General features: G+C 46.0%; 1 protein-coding gene across 1 annotated transcript in view; it reads right to left on the minus strand.

The window, feature by feature from the left end:
- Positions 1-5,194: 5,194 nt before the first annotated feature.
- Positions 5,195-15,419, minus strand: part of cpxm2 (carboxypeptidase X (M14 family), member 2) — a 36,000-nt gene continuing 25,775 nt past the window's right edge. The window contains exon 14 of the mRNA XM_034214294.1: positions 5,195-5,783. Coding sequence (XP_034070185.1) covers positions 5,524-5,783 — 260 coding nt within the window. The 3' untranslated portion in view covers positions 5,195-5,523. The remainder of the gene's footprint in view (positions 5,784-15,419) is intronic.

The following is a 15,419-nucleotide window of genomic DNA, read 5'->3' on the forward strand; positions in this document are numbered from 1 at the left end:
GCCCCCCCCCCCTTGCGTTGGAAAAAGCCGACACAGGACTTGACATAACGTCAACATAGGCCGACCTGGGAGTGAGGATGTGTTGGACGTAGAGCTGTTGAGGGCAGGACCATTACATTATTATTATTATCTGAAATTGTCAGTTGGAGTTATGACATCATCGTGTTCCATGACACAGGTGTTTATATTTGAGCTAACGACATGTCCAGAGATCAAAGGTTTCCATGGTGATCCACATTTCAAAGCTAAGCATGTCAAGGAACTTGAGCATCTGAAGTGGACTTTTTGTGTACTTTCTGGTTCATAATGTGGCCTTTTTGGCAGATTAACTAAAGGTGTGCGGCTGCTGTGGTAGGGAAAGATGAGGCTGAACTTACAATGGGTTTAATGGAGACATGTTGAAAGTCTTTGTCACTTCATGCCCTCAAGAGGCATTTTGTTTAATTATTTTGCTTATTATTATTTTTTTTCAAGCTACGAGATGTTTTCCTACGTTTCTCATGAAAAATTATGTCTCAGGAATGTAGGGTTTGGGAATTATGGCAGGTTTAAAAGAAAATATGAAAGCAAAATTATATCTGTCCTCCACTCTAGCTGTGACATCACGCACTCTAAAATCTGAAGAAGGCTTCTTTACCAAGGTCTGAACAATGTTTAATATCTCTAAAAGTACGAATCAGATTTAAAAGTTGTGTTACACGAATAATGTCAGAAAGATGTGTAACATTTTAAAGTTGGAATGAGGTTTCTGAGTGAAAGTATGAAGGAACAGTTAGCAGTTGAAGTCGCATGAAGATTTTTCAAGTCTGAATCAATCAATCAATCAATGTTTATTTATATAACCCAATATCACAAATGTTACATTTGTCTCAGTGGACTTCACAGTTTGTACAAAATATCAGTATGACAATACGACACCCTCTGTCCTTAGACCCTCACATCGTACAAGGAAAAACTTCCGAAGAAAACCTGAAGAGTTTCTCCATTGACTTTCATGTTAAAAATGTGATGAATTATGGGATGTATCACTGGAATTATGAAAGTTATGAATGATATAAGTAATAGCCATCGATTCCCGACCGAGCTGAACGTTTTGATGTTTGAACGGAGTTTCTGCGATGTGGAATGTGGGAGAAGAAGAGGTGCAAAATAACCCGGCGGAATAATAAAGAATTTCGTGCGCAGCATAACAGATAGTTGGAATGCTGTATCAGCATTCCAACTAAATGAGTATCTGTTTTATCAAACAAACAGATATTGAAGTGACTGTTATTTTTGTATATATTGATTGTTGTGCTTGTATTTAGGTCTTAATGTGTGCAGGTATACATTTGTCTTTGATTGTGTAGGGATATACATATTTGCATACATATTTTTATATATATATATGTTTTTGTATTTGGGATTGTGGGAAACGATATTTCGATCTCTCTGTCTGTACACACAAACTGAAAGATTGACAATAAAGTTGACTTTGACTTTGAGATTCACATAGCAGGCAGATATTGAAGAGAATAAGCATACTATTCCAATTGTGCAAACTTAACAAAGTACGTGTCCAGACTTGGAAAATGAATCAATAATTAACAAAATGTTCAATCACCATCCCTCTTTTTTGCTGGTCTGGTTGTCGTCTTTGATGTCCATGAAGCCAGCAGTCTAATCTGTGTGAGAGGCTCCCGAGCAGGGTGGGGGGGGGGGAGAGAGGTTAAGAGCCGGTTTACCAACGCTGCATGGCCACTCGCTCCTGTGATATCCAGGCCGGCACTCTTAACACTTCAAAGGCTGGACTGACTTCTGAAGAAGCATTGGCCTTTCAACTTCTGGCGAGGTCAGCTGGTGCCTGGGTCTTCCCACACATCTGCACGTTATCACAGCTGCAGGCCACAGGGGCTACACTGCACACCCTGCACACTGTACAACCCTTCCCCCTCACCACCATCCACACCCACCTTCACTCCCCTGGGATTATCTGCTGTCCATATGGGAACTCAATTGGTCTTACAAGAAGATTATAAATGACCATCACTCTTTTTGTAATGGTCATTCCTGTTTTTTTGGTAAATTAATAGTTATTAGGTCATCAAAAATGAGTCCTTAAAGTATAATCTGGTGTATTTGTGTTTTCTAACTTTCTGTTTCGGACACTTTTTGAATTGGAAAACCTCTCACATATGATAATTTAGCCATTGTTGAACAGATCTCTTCTCTGCACCACAGAGAAACTCTATTTGTCACAGGAAATAAACAGCAGTCTCCTAGATTTTTGTATCTATTGTGCTTCTCCTTTTAGCTCTACAGCTTTCTAGAGACGGTTGACCTGGCTCTGTTTTTGATTTGAATCTGCGGTTCTCCTCGCCCACCTGGAATTCAAGTCAACATTTATGCAGCATGTAAAGAGTGGAGACTTCAGGCCAAACAGAGATGCTGATCCCCATTGATTTCCTGGGAACTCCCACTCCTTTTACTTTATTACAGCGAGTTAACTTGACCATTTATGTGATTATCTTCCATTGTATATACTGTAAAGGTAAGGAAATAAGTATTTGATCACTTGCTGATTTTGTAAGTTTACCCACTAACAAATAAATTAACTGTCTATAATTGTAATGGTAGTTTTATTTTACTAATGAGAGATAGAATATCAAAAATAAAATCCATACATTGACATTATATAACAGATACAAATTGATGGGATTAAGATACATATAATGATTAATATTAGTTATTGGGCAGCTAATGAGTCAGTGAAGTTTAGCCTGACAAAATATGAACTTTTAAATGTTTAATATGCATTAAACCATTTTTTATGTGACACCCCATCATCTGTTTAACTTACATATACATTTGTATATTAAAAGTCACTGATTTTGGTAGAGAGCTGTCAAAAGTAACATTTACACTCTGGGATATGTCCTACACTCTCCGGGGATGTGACGTGGTGACAGGTGTGTGTTCAATAACCTTTCTAGGAGAACATAATAGGTTGATGTCTTCCTATAATTGCATACTGTCCAGAGAAAAGGAAGGCTGGTGTTGTTGTCGGAATAGACCAGTGATCCGTAAAAGCCCCGACAGAGCTCTGATAATTAGAGCCTTTCCACCTCAAAAACTCCCAAGATACAGTCTCACTACTGCAGAAATCGAATGAGGGGATGCTTGAACTTAACAGTGATTATACCTTGGGATGAAATTACGTTTATTTTCCATTAGGGCTGTTCAATCAAGCAGAAGTGGCTGTTGAATCAGATTTCATTTTGATAATTACTCTCTGCTGCAAATGCTATAACTTTTTAATAACATGGTTATTTTGCACAAAGGCTCCAGACCTATTACTGTTCATGTACAAGTGTTGGCTTGAATATATTATATTTCATTTTTTAAATTATATTTCTACCCTCTTTGTTCAATTTAAATGTTATACAATATTTTTGGAAATTATAATGTTCATATGTTTAACATTGTTACCTTTTAAAATGTACTTCTGTACTAAACCACTGTACTACTAATTTTCTTAATCAGAGATTTATTTATTTATCACTAGTAGTACATTTTCTCTTTTATTGTGTTCGGAAACATTACTCTTAACTTTTTATACCTCTTATTTTACATATTTCTAAACAATAAAGGCACAACACACACATTTAACACTGTTTTGACTGTAATTCTTTGCAAATTACAGTTTTTTTCATTAAACTTTTCCCCTACATTTTAAATGTATTTCTTTCTAATGATGGAACCATTAAATAAAGCGTAACCAACCCTTCTGAACTGCATTAAGCTGATCATTTGATGAGTGCCTAACATGAATGAAATCCACACACTTGCAGATGAGCAATTTCCATTTGTGCCAACATGGTCTTTATTTAATAACTTGCCAAAAGCAAAGTGTATAAAAAAAACGAATCAATGACACACAACAGGTCACTGAGTCCACAAAGTTCCTTTTAGAGGACAAAAAAGTGCAGGTAATTAAAGCTTTTCGTAATAGTTTACATAACTGAGTTACATAAGTTAATAAGTATGTACATAATGACAGTCACGGCCATTCCTTACAGTGGTTAAAATTAGAAGCAAATTCCTCATCGTTATTTAGAAAAATACCTTCTAACCTGTTAAGCCCCAAGCCTGTTTTTCAGGTCTCAGGCTCGAAAATGACATTTCCAGAACAAATGACTATAAGTACACTTCTAAAAGGGGAAAATTAATAATCTTTTTTCTCAAAGTAATGATAAACATGTGAGTTGGATGTAGAAGAGTCAGAGCAATATAGATGTTTTTTATTTGAAAGAAAATTCAGATTGAACATAGTAAAAAACTGTAAATCATAGTGTCCGTCCAAAACTTATTTTGTACTTATAGTGAAAACTACCCTTGGATGATGGGTTAGTGGACTAAAAGATTTAGTAATCCAAAGTAAAACATATAATAAGTACCCTGTATCAAGGTTGATGCAAAAAAAGTGACATTTGACCTTTTTAGAGAGGTTTAGCAAAAAAAACTCCACCTCTGGTCATTTGGGTCGAAATGGGCGTTTTTGCCGTTTCTCTGGAACCCATTGGTCGATTTTGATGATTGACATCTCTTTGGAACCGTTAGAGCCAATATAATCGAAGGGGGGTTTCCACATACACACCAACGTTACCATGAAGAAGTGGGGGCTATGCGCATGCAGTTTGCCAAAAGCGAAACCTATCTTACACTCTGAAAACTTAAAAGTAGGTTTATTGCTGATGGATTATCAGAAATCATTTCAAAGTGACACAGACACATTGGATTAACCTATGGATTAACCTTCAGCAGCGTTTTTATCGTTTTAATGCCATTGAAGACAACTTTTGATCAGACAACAACAAAGGTAAGACAATATTGCCGTGTTTGCTACCTAATGCCACGTGTTGTGATATCTGTTTTTGTTTCTAATGTCGCGAGTTCTGATCATGGAGTGATGATATAGATACCTATCGATTCTGTGTATTCTCACGATGCTAATCGATATGTTGGATGTGCAGTTACGATAAGTAATAAGGGTGTTATACCGTGAGTTCTGTGCTAACGGCGTTAGCATTTTTTCACTCAGGGCTAATTCAGAGGCTCAAAGTGAGCCTTGTGTTTTTTTTTGCTAAAAAACAAACAAACCATCAGTTAGTTGAGTTTCTTCCCGTTACATGGATATGAAACATTCATAGTTTATTAAATCTTAAGAAGCCCTCAGACACTATTGCTTGCAGATGTTGTGGTTTCGGACCCACCGAAGGGTCACTGGGGCTTAAGAGGTGTGCTAATATACTGTCATTTATGGTTGATTTCATGATGGTCAAGGTGATATTTATAGTATTATAATAAATTGAAAGCCCCCCAAAAAAGGGAAAATGAAGCATCCTGTTTAAATTAATCCACATTGTTATTCTTCAACTCTAACTCCACTGACAACATTTCAGAGGTATATGAAAGAGGTCCAACCCTTGAAGTTGACCCCAGTCTGATCGGAGCAGATGTTGTTTTTAATTCTTCCTCAAACAGTCATTGTGTTTCCATGCGGCTCTCTCTGGACCTGCGAGTTTGGAGCTGCCTGGCGGGCACTCTGATTGGCTGCTTGTTGAATCTCTCCATTATTTCTTTGATCCGTGACAGATTTGTGCGGCCAATGAAGAAGTTGCAGGTGGTGGCGCCCATCTCGTAGCCCACCTCACACTTCTTGCTGCTGAGGCTGTAGCCCTCGGCCCTGGCTGTGACCCTGTACTCCCCGGGGTTCAGCAAACGCCAGTAATCGCCATCAGAAGCTGTGAACACACAGACAAATAATTATTTCTGCACTCTTGCACTGCTGTGTCGGGGTATTGCATGCTCAAACTAACATCTAGTTTGCCACACTGAATTTAAAGGTCACCTATTATGCAAAATCCACTTTTTCATGTCTTTTAAACATGTGTCCCCTCTGTGTAAAGAGATTCTGAAAGTTGCAGGAAAAAGATTCTCTCACTTTTTGTCCTGATCCATTTCTATAAAAACCTGTCTGAAAATGAGCTGATCAGATTTTGGCTACTTTACGATGTCATAACGATGTTTTGGCTTGTGTAACCATTAGCCAATAAGCAACCAAGGTAACCCCCCCCCCCACCTTATCACCTGAAACACCTTATTTTAATTTAAAGTAAAAGACAAAGAATCAGCACTTTTGAAACAGGGCTGAAACAGAGGGGATTATGGGATGCTACAATGATTTGTTTGGTATTTGGAGCCAAACACTTCAGATACATGTTTTGTATATATCTGAGACCTATAATATATTGTTGAAAAACAGTATAATAGGGGACCTTTAAGGTGACGGGAATCTGTGGCGCAGTGGAATAGTGCGTTGGTGTTCGGATCAGGGAAGCACAGGTTCAAACCCCACTGCAGTTAGCATGTCGTTGTGTTCCTGGACAAGACACTTTACCCTAAATTGCTCCTGTGGGGACAGTATTGAGTATGTAAGTCGCTTTGGATAAAAGCGTCTAACATGTAATAATAATATATATTTTTTTTATTTATTTAAGATGCGTTTTTAGGCCTTTTTTGAAAGCCTCCACAGTCTGTGGTGTCCTCAGCTGGTTTGGGAGGGCATTCCACAGTCTCGGAGCAGCGGAGCAGAAGGCTCGGTCTCCCATGGTCTTCAGTTTTGTCCTTGGTGGGATGAGGAGGTTTGCCTTTACTGAACGTAGGTTCCTCGTGGAGGTTTGTGGGGTGAGCAATTCCTTGATGTAGGAGGGAGCATTTCCATATATGCACTGATGAGTGAAGAGGGTGATTTTGTAGTCAATCCTGAGTGAGACAGGGAGCCAGTGCAGTGATTTGAGGATCGGTGTGATGTGTTCGTACTTCCGCACTCTCATCAGGATCCTAGCAGCGGTGTTTTGGATGTATTGCACCTTCTGGATGTTCTTGCTAGGAATCCCAATGAGAAGTGCGTTACAGTAGTCCAGCCTGGAGGAAACAAAGGCGTGGACAAGCTTTTCAGCATCTGGCAGACTGAGTGTGGGGCGGAGTTTCGCAATATTTCTCAGGTGGTAGAAAGAGGTCTTGCATATTTGCTTGATGTGGGCCTCAAAGGTCAGGTGAGGATCCATTTTAACTCCCAGATTGGTAACCGTAGGTGAGAGTGGAATGTTCTGACCGGAGAAGGTGATGCTGGTGATGGCGGATGAACGGACCTGATGTGGAGTGCCAATAAGAATGGCTTCAGTCTTGGAGCTGTTTAGCTGGAGAAAGTCCATCCACACCTTTATCTCCTCCAGGCATGTGGTTATTGTGGATGATAGCAGAGGTGCAGAGGGGGTTAGGTTTGCTCTGATGTAGAGCTGTGTGTCATCAGCATAGCAATGGAAAGATATTCCATGCCGGCTGATGACACGACCAAGGGGGGATATGTATATGGTGAAAAGGGTGGGGCCGAGGACTGATCCTTGGGGGACACCGCAAGTCACAGAGTGAGTTCTTGATTTAGCCGCTCTCAAGGTGACGTGCTCAGTCCTCCCGGTGAGATAGGAGGTGAACCAGTTTAAGGCAGAGTCAGAGAGTCCAATTGTAGTGTGAAGACGGTGGAGTAGGATGTCATGGTCGACGGTATAAAATGCTGCAGTTAGATCCAGGAGGATGAGGAGAGATGGAGATCCGGTGTCAGCTGTCATCAGCAGGTCATTGGTCACCCTGACTAAGGCAGTTTCTGTACTGTGGCCCTGGCGAAAACCAGACTGGAATTTGTGTGGAACAGTGTTAGATGTTCCTGGATCTGAATGGCAACTACTTTCTCCAGTACCTTGGATAGGAATGGCAGGTTGGAGATGGGTCTGTAATTGGCTAGGACTTCAGGGTCTCAAGTTTTTTGAGGAGTGGTTTGATGACAGCAGCTTTTAATGGTGGTGGAACATGACCACACTGGATGGACTGGTTTATCACTGAAGTGATCAGCGGACTTATGGCACCAATGTTCGATTTAACCAAAGCTGTGGGAAAGGGGTCCAGGGCACAGGTGGATGGTTTCATCTTTTTGATGATGGCCTCAACTTCATGCTGCGAGATGTTAGTGAAGCAGCAAAGAGGCTGGGTCGGTCCAGGCTGGGGGTTGATGGTCAGGACTAGCAGAGCAGCGGAATTTGAGAGGAGAGAGCGGATGGTCTCTACCTTTTTCCTGAAAAATGTGATGAAATTATCACACTGCTCCTCTGTGGTGTCTTTGTGTAGCGGAGTCTGAGGTTTGAGGAGATGGTTTATGGTGGAAAAAAGTAGCTTGGAGTTGCCAGGGCTATTGTTGATTAAAAATCCACAGATTCATTTACTGATGTAGGAGTTATTGTGGAGAGATGCTGGAGATCCAAGGTCATGGTGTCCGGGTTGATGTTTTTCAGATTTCTGAAACGGATTTGACGCTTGGGTTTGGTGTGGGGTAGCAGCAGTGGCAGCTCCATTGAGATGGCCTTGTGATCCGACACACCTAGATCGTAAACTGATAGTTTACTAATGGGGGCAGAGTTTGTGATTACAAGGTACAGTGTGTGTCCCCTAGTGTGTGTGGGGACATCAACATATTGTGTTAGGTTTAGGCAGTCCAGAAGGTGTAGGAACTCGGCTGCATAGTGACAGGAGGGGGTGTCAACGTGAATATTGATGTCTCCTAGTATTATAATGTTGGCAGAGGTAGCGCAGAGTGTACTGAGAAGATCGTGGATCTCTGGGATGAAGGCAGAGTTGGGTTTGGGTGGCCGGTAGATGAGAAGTATTGTCAGTGAGAGGGGGGGTTTACATTTAAATCCAAGGCATTCAAATGAGGATAGTACAGGCAGAGGCAGGGTGGACAGTTCCAGTTATTTTCTGTGTATTATTGCTAATCCGCCACTACGACCAGTGCTGCAAGATTTTTCCAGGTAGCTGTAGCCAGGGGGACAGGCTTCATTTAGGGCACAGTAAACCTCTGGCTGTTGCCACGTTTCTGTGAGGCACATAAAGTCTATTCCCTTGTCCATGATGTGGTCTTGTATGAATGCCGATTTGTTTGAAAGGGATTGTGCATTAAATAGTTCTATTTTGACTGTAGATGAAACGCTGGATTTCTGTAGGGTCCGCAGTAAACTGTGATCCACTCCACGTTTTCCGCACAGCTCAGTGTGTAGCAGTCTCGCGGTATTTCCCATGCAATTTACACCGAGAGAGTTAGCGCTGTGATGACGGGTGTAATGTTACCCTTTAAAATGTAAATGCTTGATAATGCTTCATAATAAAGATTATCGCATGGGCAGTAATGTGTCGGCCCAACATGAGCAATAATCACTTTTCTCTCAGGTGAACAACAATTATATTATTGTAGTTTCATTAAGCGTTTACCTGAGGGACCATGTAATCATTGAATAAGAGTTGAATCACAAAAAGGATATTAGTTTAACACATTATTTGTGCAATAGCAGCAAAATGCAAATCTTGTCCTAGAAAGCAGAATATAAAGAGCCTGCTAAGCAGCTGAAAAAGCAAGCATTCATATGAAGCCAAAAATAAAAATGAGAGAGTTCTCTGGTTCTGCTTGTGAGAAGCCGTTGTTCTGTATTAAAAATAGCTCTGCTTTGTAATGTTGGATATTCTGGTTTTCTCTCTCTGCTGAACACTGTGTATATGTGACATGGGAACATGGGCTCGCTTGTCTTTTCAGCCTTTTACACACTCAACAACGACAGTGTCACTTCCTTCAGGTCATACGAACACGCTAACACATATGAACAGACATTGAGAAGGATGAAATATGACGGCAGGTCTGTCTCTGCTGCCCATTCAAATAGTTACAAGAAAACTATAGGTTACTTACGTAACCCCAGTTCTCAGAGTAACATGAAGTGAGATGTCTCACTATGGGATGCGCCTCATCGCGGAACAAACAGAAGCATCAATCTCATTACGCCAATCCTGATTGGCTGGTGATCTTGACGTCAGCGTCAGGGAATTCACCCCCTATAAGTAGCTTGCGCCACGACGCACGCGTCATTCAAAATAAGCACCTCTTCTCGCTTCACCATAGCAAGGAGGGCCGTCTGGTGAGACATCTCACTTCATGTTACTCTGAGAACTGGGGTTACGTAAGTAACCTATAGTTCTCATTCATAACACTCCGTTCGATGTCTCACTATGGGAAATTGTAGCTCCCGTATTGTCAGACGAGCTTATCTCGAAAATCACCAAACCAACCAGAACTTAACAGGTAGAGCTCTGACTCAACCAGGTGCCCAGCACTGCTTGAGTCACACTGGGAGCAGAACGTCCAGCCTGTTAAGAGGCGGACAAAAGTCAGCGGCGAGGACCAGCTCGCCGCTGGACCAATGTCTTGGATGGGAGACATCCTGGACAGAGCCCAGGATGCAGCCAGACCCTGAGTCGAAAGAGCTCGCGGACCCGAGGGTGCCTGCGAACTCTGACTCGTATGGGCCCCAAAGCAATTGCTTCCACAAACCAGTGGGAGAGCCATTGCTTAGTAACAGGCTTGCCCTTATAAGGGTTAGCCCAGGACACAAGGGGTTGGTCATTATGACGAAGCACCCTTGATCTGTCCCTGTACGTGCGTACAGCACGGGCTAGACACGGCAAATCCGGCCGCTGTTCCCCGGAGGAATACAGTGGCGGGGAGGATGCCTCAATGTCAAATGTGGTACCTGAATCAACCGCCTTAAGATAAAGGCAGGGTTGGGCTTCAACCACACTCTGTTTGCCCTGGGGCGAACTGAGTGCATGAAGACTGTACAGATAGTGCATGAGTGCCACTGGCTGCTTGGCAGCTGCCAGGGTCAGCTTCATGTCACACTGTATTCAGATTGTACCACTCACGGGCCAGGCCCATAGAGCCAAGCGCTCTGGGTGTGGGTGAAAGATCGTCCCCCTTCCCGCTTGGGACAGTATGTCCTTGCATAGTGGGAGCTGCCATGGCTGCCCGCACAGCAGCTGATATATCTCCGCTAGCCAGTACATAGCTGGCCAGTGCGGAGCTATCAGGATAAGTGTGTGGCGTTGCTCTCTCATTCTGGCCAGAGTTGGGGGTATCAGAGCCAGGGGTGGGAACGCGTACAGAAGGCCCGGGGGCCAATCGTGCGCGAGTGCATCCACGCCTAACGGTGCATTTAGATCGCGCATCGAAAAGAACAGCTGACACTGAGCGTTGTCTTTCGATGCGAACAGATCCACCGCGGCTCTGCCGTAACGCACCCACAGCTGGCTCACAATCCTTGGATGTAGAGTCCAGTCTGCATAAAGTGGTATACCTCTGGACAGTAGATCTGCCCCGAGGTTCATCACTCCCGGTACGTGCGTCGCTCTCAGAGAGAGGAGACGTCTACCGCTCCATAGGATCAGTTTGCGCGCCAGTGTGTGTAACTGGAGAGAACGCAAACCCCCTTGGCGGTTAATATACAATATTGTGGTCGTATTGTCTGTCCTCACGAGGACGTGATGTCCCCTGAGGAAAGGCAGAAAGCGTTTTAGGGTGAGAAACACCGCTAAAAGCTCCAGGTAATTTATGTGCGCCCGCTGGAGGTCTCTGCTCCAGAGACCCCTCACCGGGCGACCTTCATAAATACCTCCCCAACCTGTCAGACATGCGTCCGTGGTGACCACTTTCCGTGAAAGGACAGCACCCATAGGCACACCTCGTACTAGAATTGTCAGGTGCAGCCAGTGGCGCAGTGCCATTACGCATTTCACAGTAACCATCACTCAGTTTTAGGGCGGCCAATCAGCGCTGAAACTCCCTCATGTGTAAGCGTCCCAGTCGTACGACCAGGATGGCTGACGCCATGAGCCCCAGCAATCGCAGGCATGATCTGAAGAGAACATGTTTGCGCAGCTGGAAAAGAGCGAGACAAGCTCTGAAAGCTTTCACTCTTTCCGCTGACAAGCGAGCTGAAAAGGGCACCGAGTTCAGGCGTAAACCCAGGAAGAGTATAGTCTGCGCGGGGCACAACATGCTCTTCTCTGTGTTTATTATGAAACCCAGGTTGAGCAGGTGCTTTACGAGGACATTTGTCTGCGTAACAGCCTCCTGCTCCGACTGTGCGAGAAGCAGCCAGTCGTCCAGGTAGGTCGCCAGGCGAATACCCTGTTGTCTTAACGGGGCTATCGCGGCTTCCGTACATCGTACAAACACCCTTGGACTGAGAGACAGACCGAAGGGGAGTACTCTGTATTCATAACAGATCCCCTGAAATGCGAATCTCAGATATTTCCTGTGTGGGTAATATACTGGGATGTGAAAATACGCATCTTTCAGGTCGACTGATGTAAACCAGTCGTCTTGTCGCACGAGCCGCAGCAGAGATGTGTGAGTGAGCATTCTGAACTTATATCTTTTTAGATATTTGTTCAGAGCCCTCAAATCAAGTATTGGCCGAATTCCGTTCCCTCCCCGTTTGGGAACGAGGAAGTACTTGGAATAGAAGCCGCCCTGACTCTGCTCGGCGGGTACAATAGATATAGCCCTCTTTTCTAGGAGTGAGAGAATCTCTCTCTCCAGAATATGGGCTGACTCTCCTCGGGCCTGCGAATGCAGAATGCCCGAGAAGCGAGGGGGGGGTGACAGCGAATTGGAGTCTGTAGCCCTGTGTTACTGTCTTGAAAACCCAAGCAGATGATGTGAGCATCTTCCACTGCATGCTCCAGTGGAGCATGTGGAGCAGTGGAGATGTCACGCCTCTTCCCCTCTGAGTCTCTATTTGTTGTGTTATGGGGCCCTCTAGTGTCTGAACACAGTGGTGCCCCTTTTCGACAATCCCCACCGACACTGCGCATGCGCATGACGGTGGTGCCTTCACAACCCCAGCCGGCACTGCGCATGCGCGTGACGGTGGTGCCTTTAAAGCCCCAGCCGGCACTGCGCATGTGCGTGGCGGTGGTGCCTTCACAGACCCGCCTGTAATCCGCCTTTTGAGAGATGCCGTAGCTGCTCTCAGAAGGAGAACAGTTGACGGGCTGTTTATTGGTTTTATTGTTTTTCTTTTCATTTTATTGAGCTGCGCCCTCGGCCTGATGCCTGGATGCGTCAGCGGCAAATGTTTTATGACAGAAAAATCAACAAATGTGTGACATGTGTTTGTGCGGACTTGAGGATGGTTTTGAGGCATCTCTCGAGGCGGCGGGAACACATTTAGAGCTGGGGAACCGTGGACTTCCAGCTCTGTCACAGAGGGGAGAAGGAGGGGCTGTCACGCCGCTCGCTTCTTCTTCCTCGACTGCTGGCCGAAATTCTGGGTTGGCTGCGCCTGAGCTGCAGCCGGAACCGGAGATTTTCTAGGCCAGCTAGCCCTCGTCTCCAGCCTGGGCTGGGGACTCGGGGCGGGCTGCGACTTCTGCGTCTTCGGTGCTTTAAATCGAGCAGGGTTCGAGGCAGCTTGGGCGAAGGACTGCTGCTGCGAAGGCAGCGGCTGGACCCTTCGAGGGAGGCAGAGGTGGAGTGCCTCGTCCTCCTTCTTTTTCGACTCAAACCTCCTTTGCATGGAGGCGAGAGCGGAGCCGAAAATTCCCTCGGGAACGATGGGCATATCCAGCACATCCTCCTTTTCCCGGTCTGGGAGGTTGTGAGGTTGAGCCATCTCGCTCTTTCCTGCACCACCAAGATCCCCATTGCCTTGCCCGTGGCCTGGACGGCGCAGCGTTGGACACAGAGACAAATGTCCGTGACCACTGCCATCTCGTCCAGAGTGGCTGCCCCCGGGTTACCCGACAGGTCCTCGCAGAGCTCCGCTTGGTAAGCGGTTAGCAGCGAGGACACATTCAGGGCCCTGGCGGACAAGGCTGTGGCTTTGTAGGACCGTTCAGTCATTGTCGACTGAAATCGGTCCGACTTTGCTGGCAGCGTGGGGTTCCTACTTGGTGACGGGCCCATCCTCGGTAGGAGGTGGGCCGCTACCAGCGGTTCCGTGGGCGGTATGCGGAGCAGGCCGAGCTTCTCCATTCCGTCACAGTCTAGGGAGGAGGTACCCTGGATTGGGACCTTGTTGCTGAAGGGCCGGTCTCTCCACGAGACCGACACCTCATCCAACATCTCCGGGAAGACCGGAAGGAGTTGCCTCTTCGTCCGCGCTGCTTGGGGAAAATGTTTCCCTTCGTAGCGGGACCTGGAGGTCTCCTTGGCCATTTCAGGCCACGGGATGTCGAGTCTGGCCGCGGCGCGTTTACACACGGCCTGCAGGTCCATGCTCAGACAGGGCGAAGCTGGTGTGCTATCGCCCGGGAGAGCAGCCCTCACTCCAGGCTTTGCAGCCTGAGCCGATGACATGAAGATGTCCTCTTCATGTTCATCCGACTCGGACAGGAGGAACACCGAGGCGTCCTCTTCGTCCTCATCGTAGTCCAGCTCGAGGACATCCTCCGTGGGTGAGACCATGGTGAGGTCTAACCGGGAGCCCCAGCTCGGTAAAGCGTGGGGTCCCGTTCCCGCGTGTCTTGCCGTCACCGGGTCCCGGCCTGCCAGGGCGCGGGATTCCGGTTCTGCAGCCATCGCAGATAATGAGCCCCAGACCGACACGGAGAGGGATTCACTCTCTGCGGCGGACGCCCCCGCGTCTTGACTGCCGGCCGGCAGGTCAGTGGACATGGGGGGGTCCTGCTCCTACAGGCTAGCTTGGCGTGCTAGCCGTCGGCGGAGGCTCTTCACGGTGAAGCGGACACAATGTCCGCACGAGCCGGGGTTGTCGATAGCGCCTCGGGCGTGTTCCAGCCCGAGGCAGGACGAGCAGACCTGGTGTGTGTCTGTGCCCGAGATCTTCAACCCGCAGCCGCAGAGTCGAGCCACCGAGTCCCTGACTCCTCTGGTGTGAGGGAGAGAGGCGTCCATCTTGTTCGCCTCGTGGCGTGGAGAGGACCCGCTCTCAACAGGTAAGTTGGGAGAAAAAAGGTGTTACCACCCTGTCCTTAATCCGGAGAAAAAGACGGTGTCGGTCTTTTATTCCCGGAGAATACTGACTGGTGTGACAGTATGCTCCTTTAATCCTTTCCTCCTCCGTGGGGAAGAGAAAATAAAAAACTTCCTCGCTACCGTGGTGTCGATAGTGAGGGAGTGAGCTAGCAACAGGTGTGTTGCTAGCTTGAAAAAATCAGACCTACCGTACTTTCCGGGGGAAAGAGAACGGCGAGGCCGATTTAATACTAACTGGCGTTAGTATTACCGTCTTCCTGCAAAGCAGAAGGAGTAGCCGGCGAGCGCCCGTCGACCGAAATGGTTATATTTGGGTTCAGTCTGTGGACCGTTAAGCTTGTCCGGCTACTATAGAGATGTGCTCTGAAGCGAGAAGAGGTGTTTGAATTACGCATGCGTCGTGGCGCAAGCTACTTATAGGGGGTGAATTCCCTGACGCTGACGTCAAGATCACCAGCCAATCAGGATTGGCGTAATGAGATTGATGCTTCTGTTTGCT

Source organism: Gymnodraco acuticeps, unplaced genomic scaffold (genome assembly GCF_902827175.1).
Source record: "Gymnodraco acuticeps unplaced genomic scaffold, fGymAcu1.1, whole genome shotgun sequence".
NCBI classification, from domain to species: Eukaryota; Metazoa; Chordata; class Actinopteri; order Perciformes; family Bathydraconidae; genus Gymnodraco; species Gymnodraco acuticeps.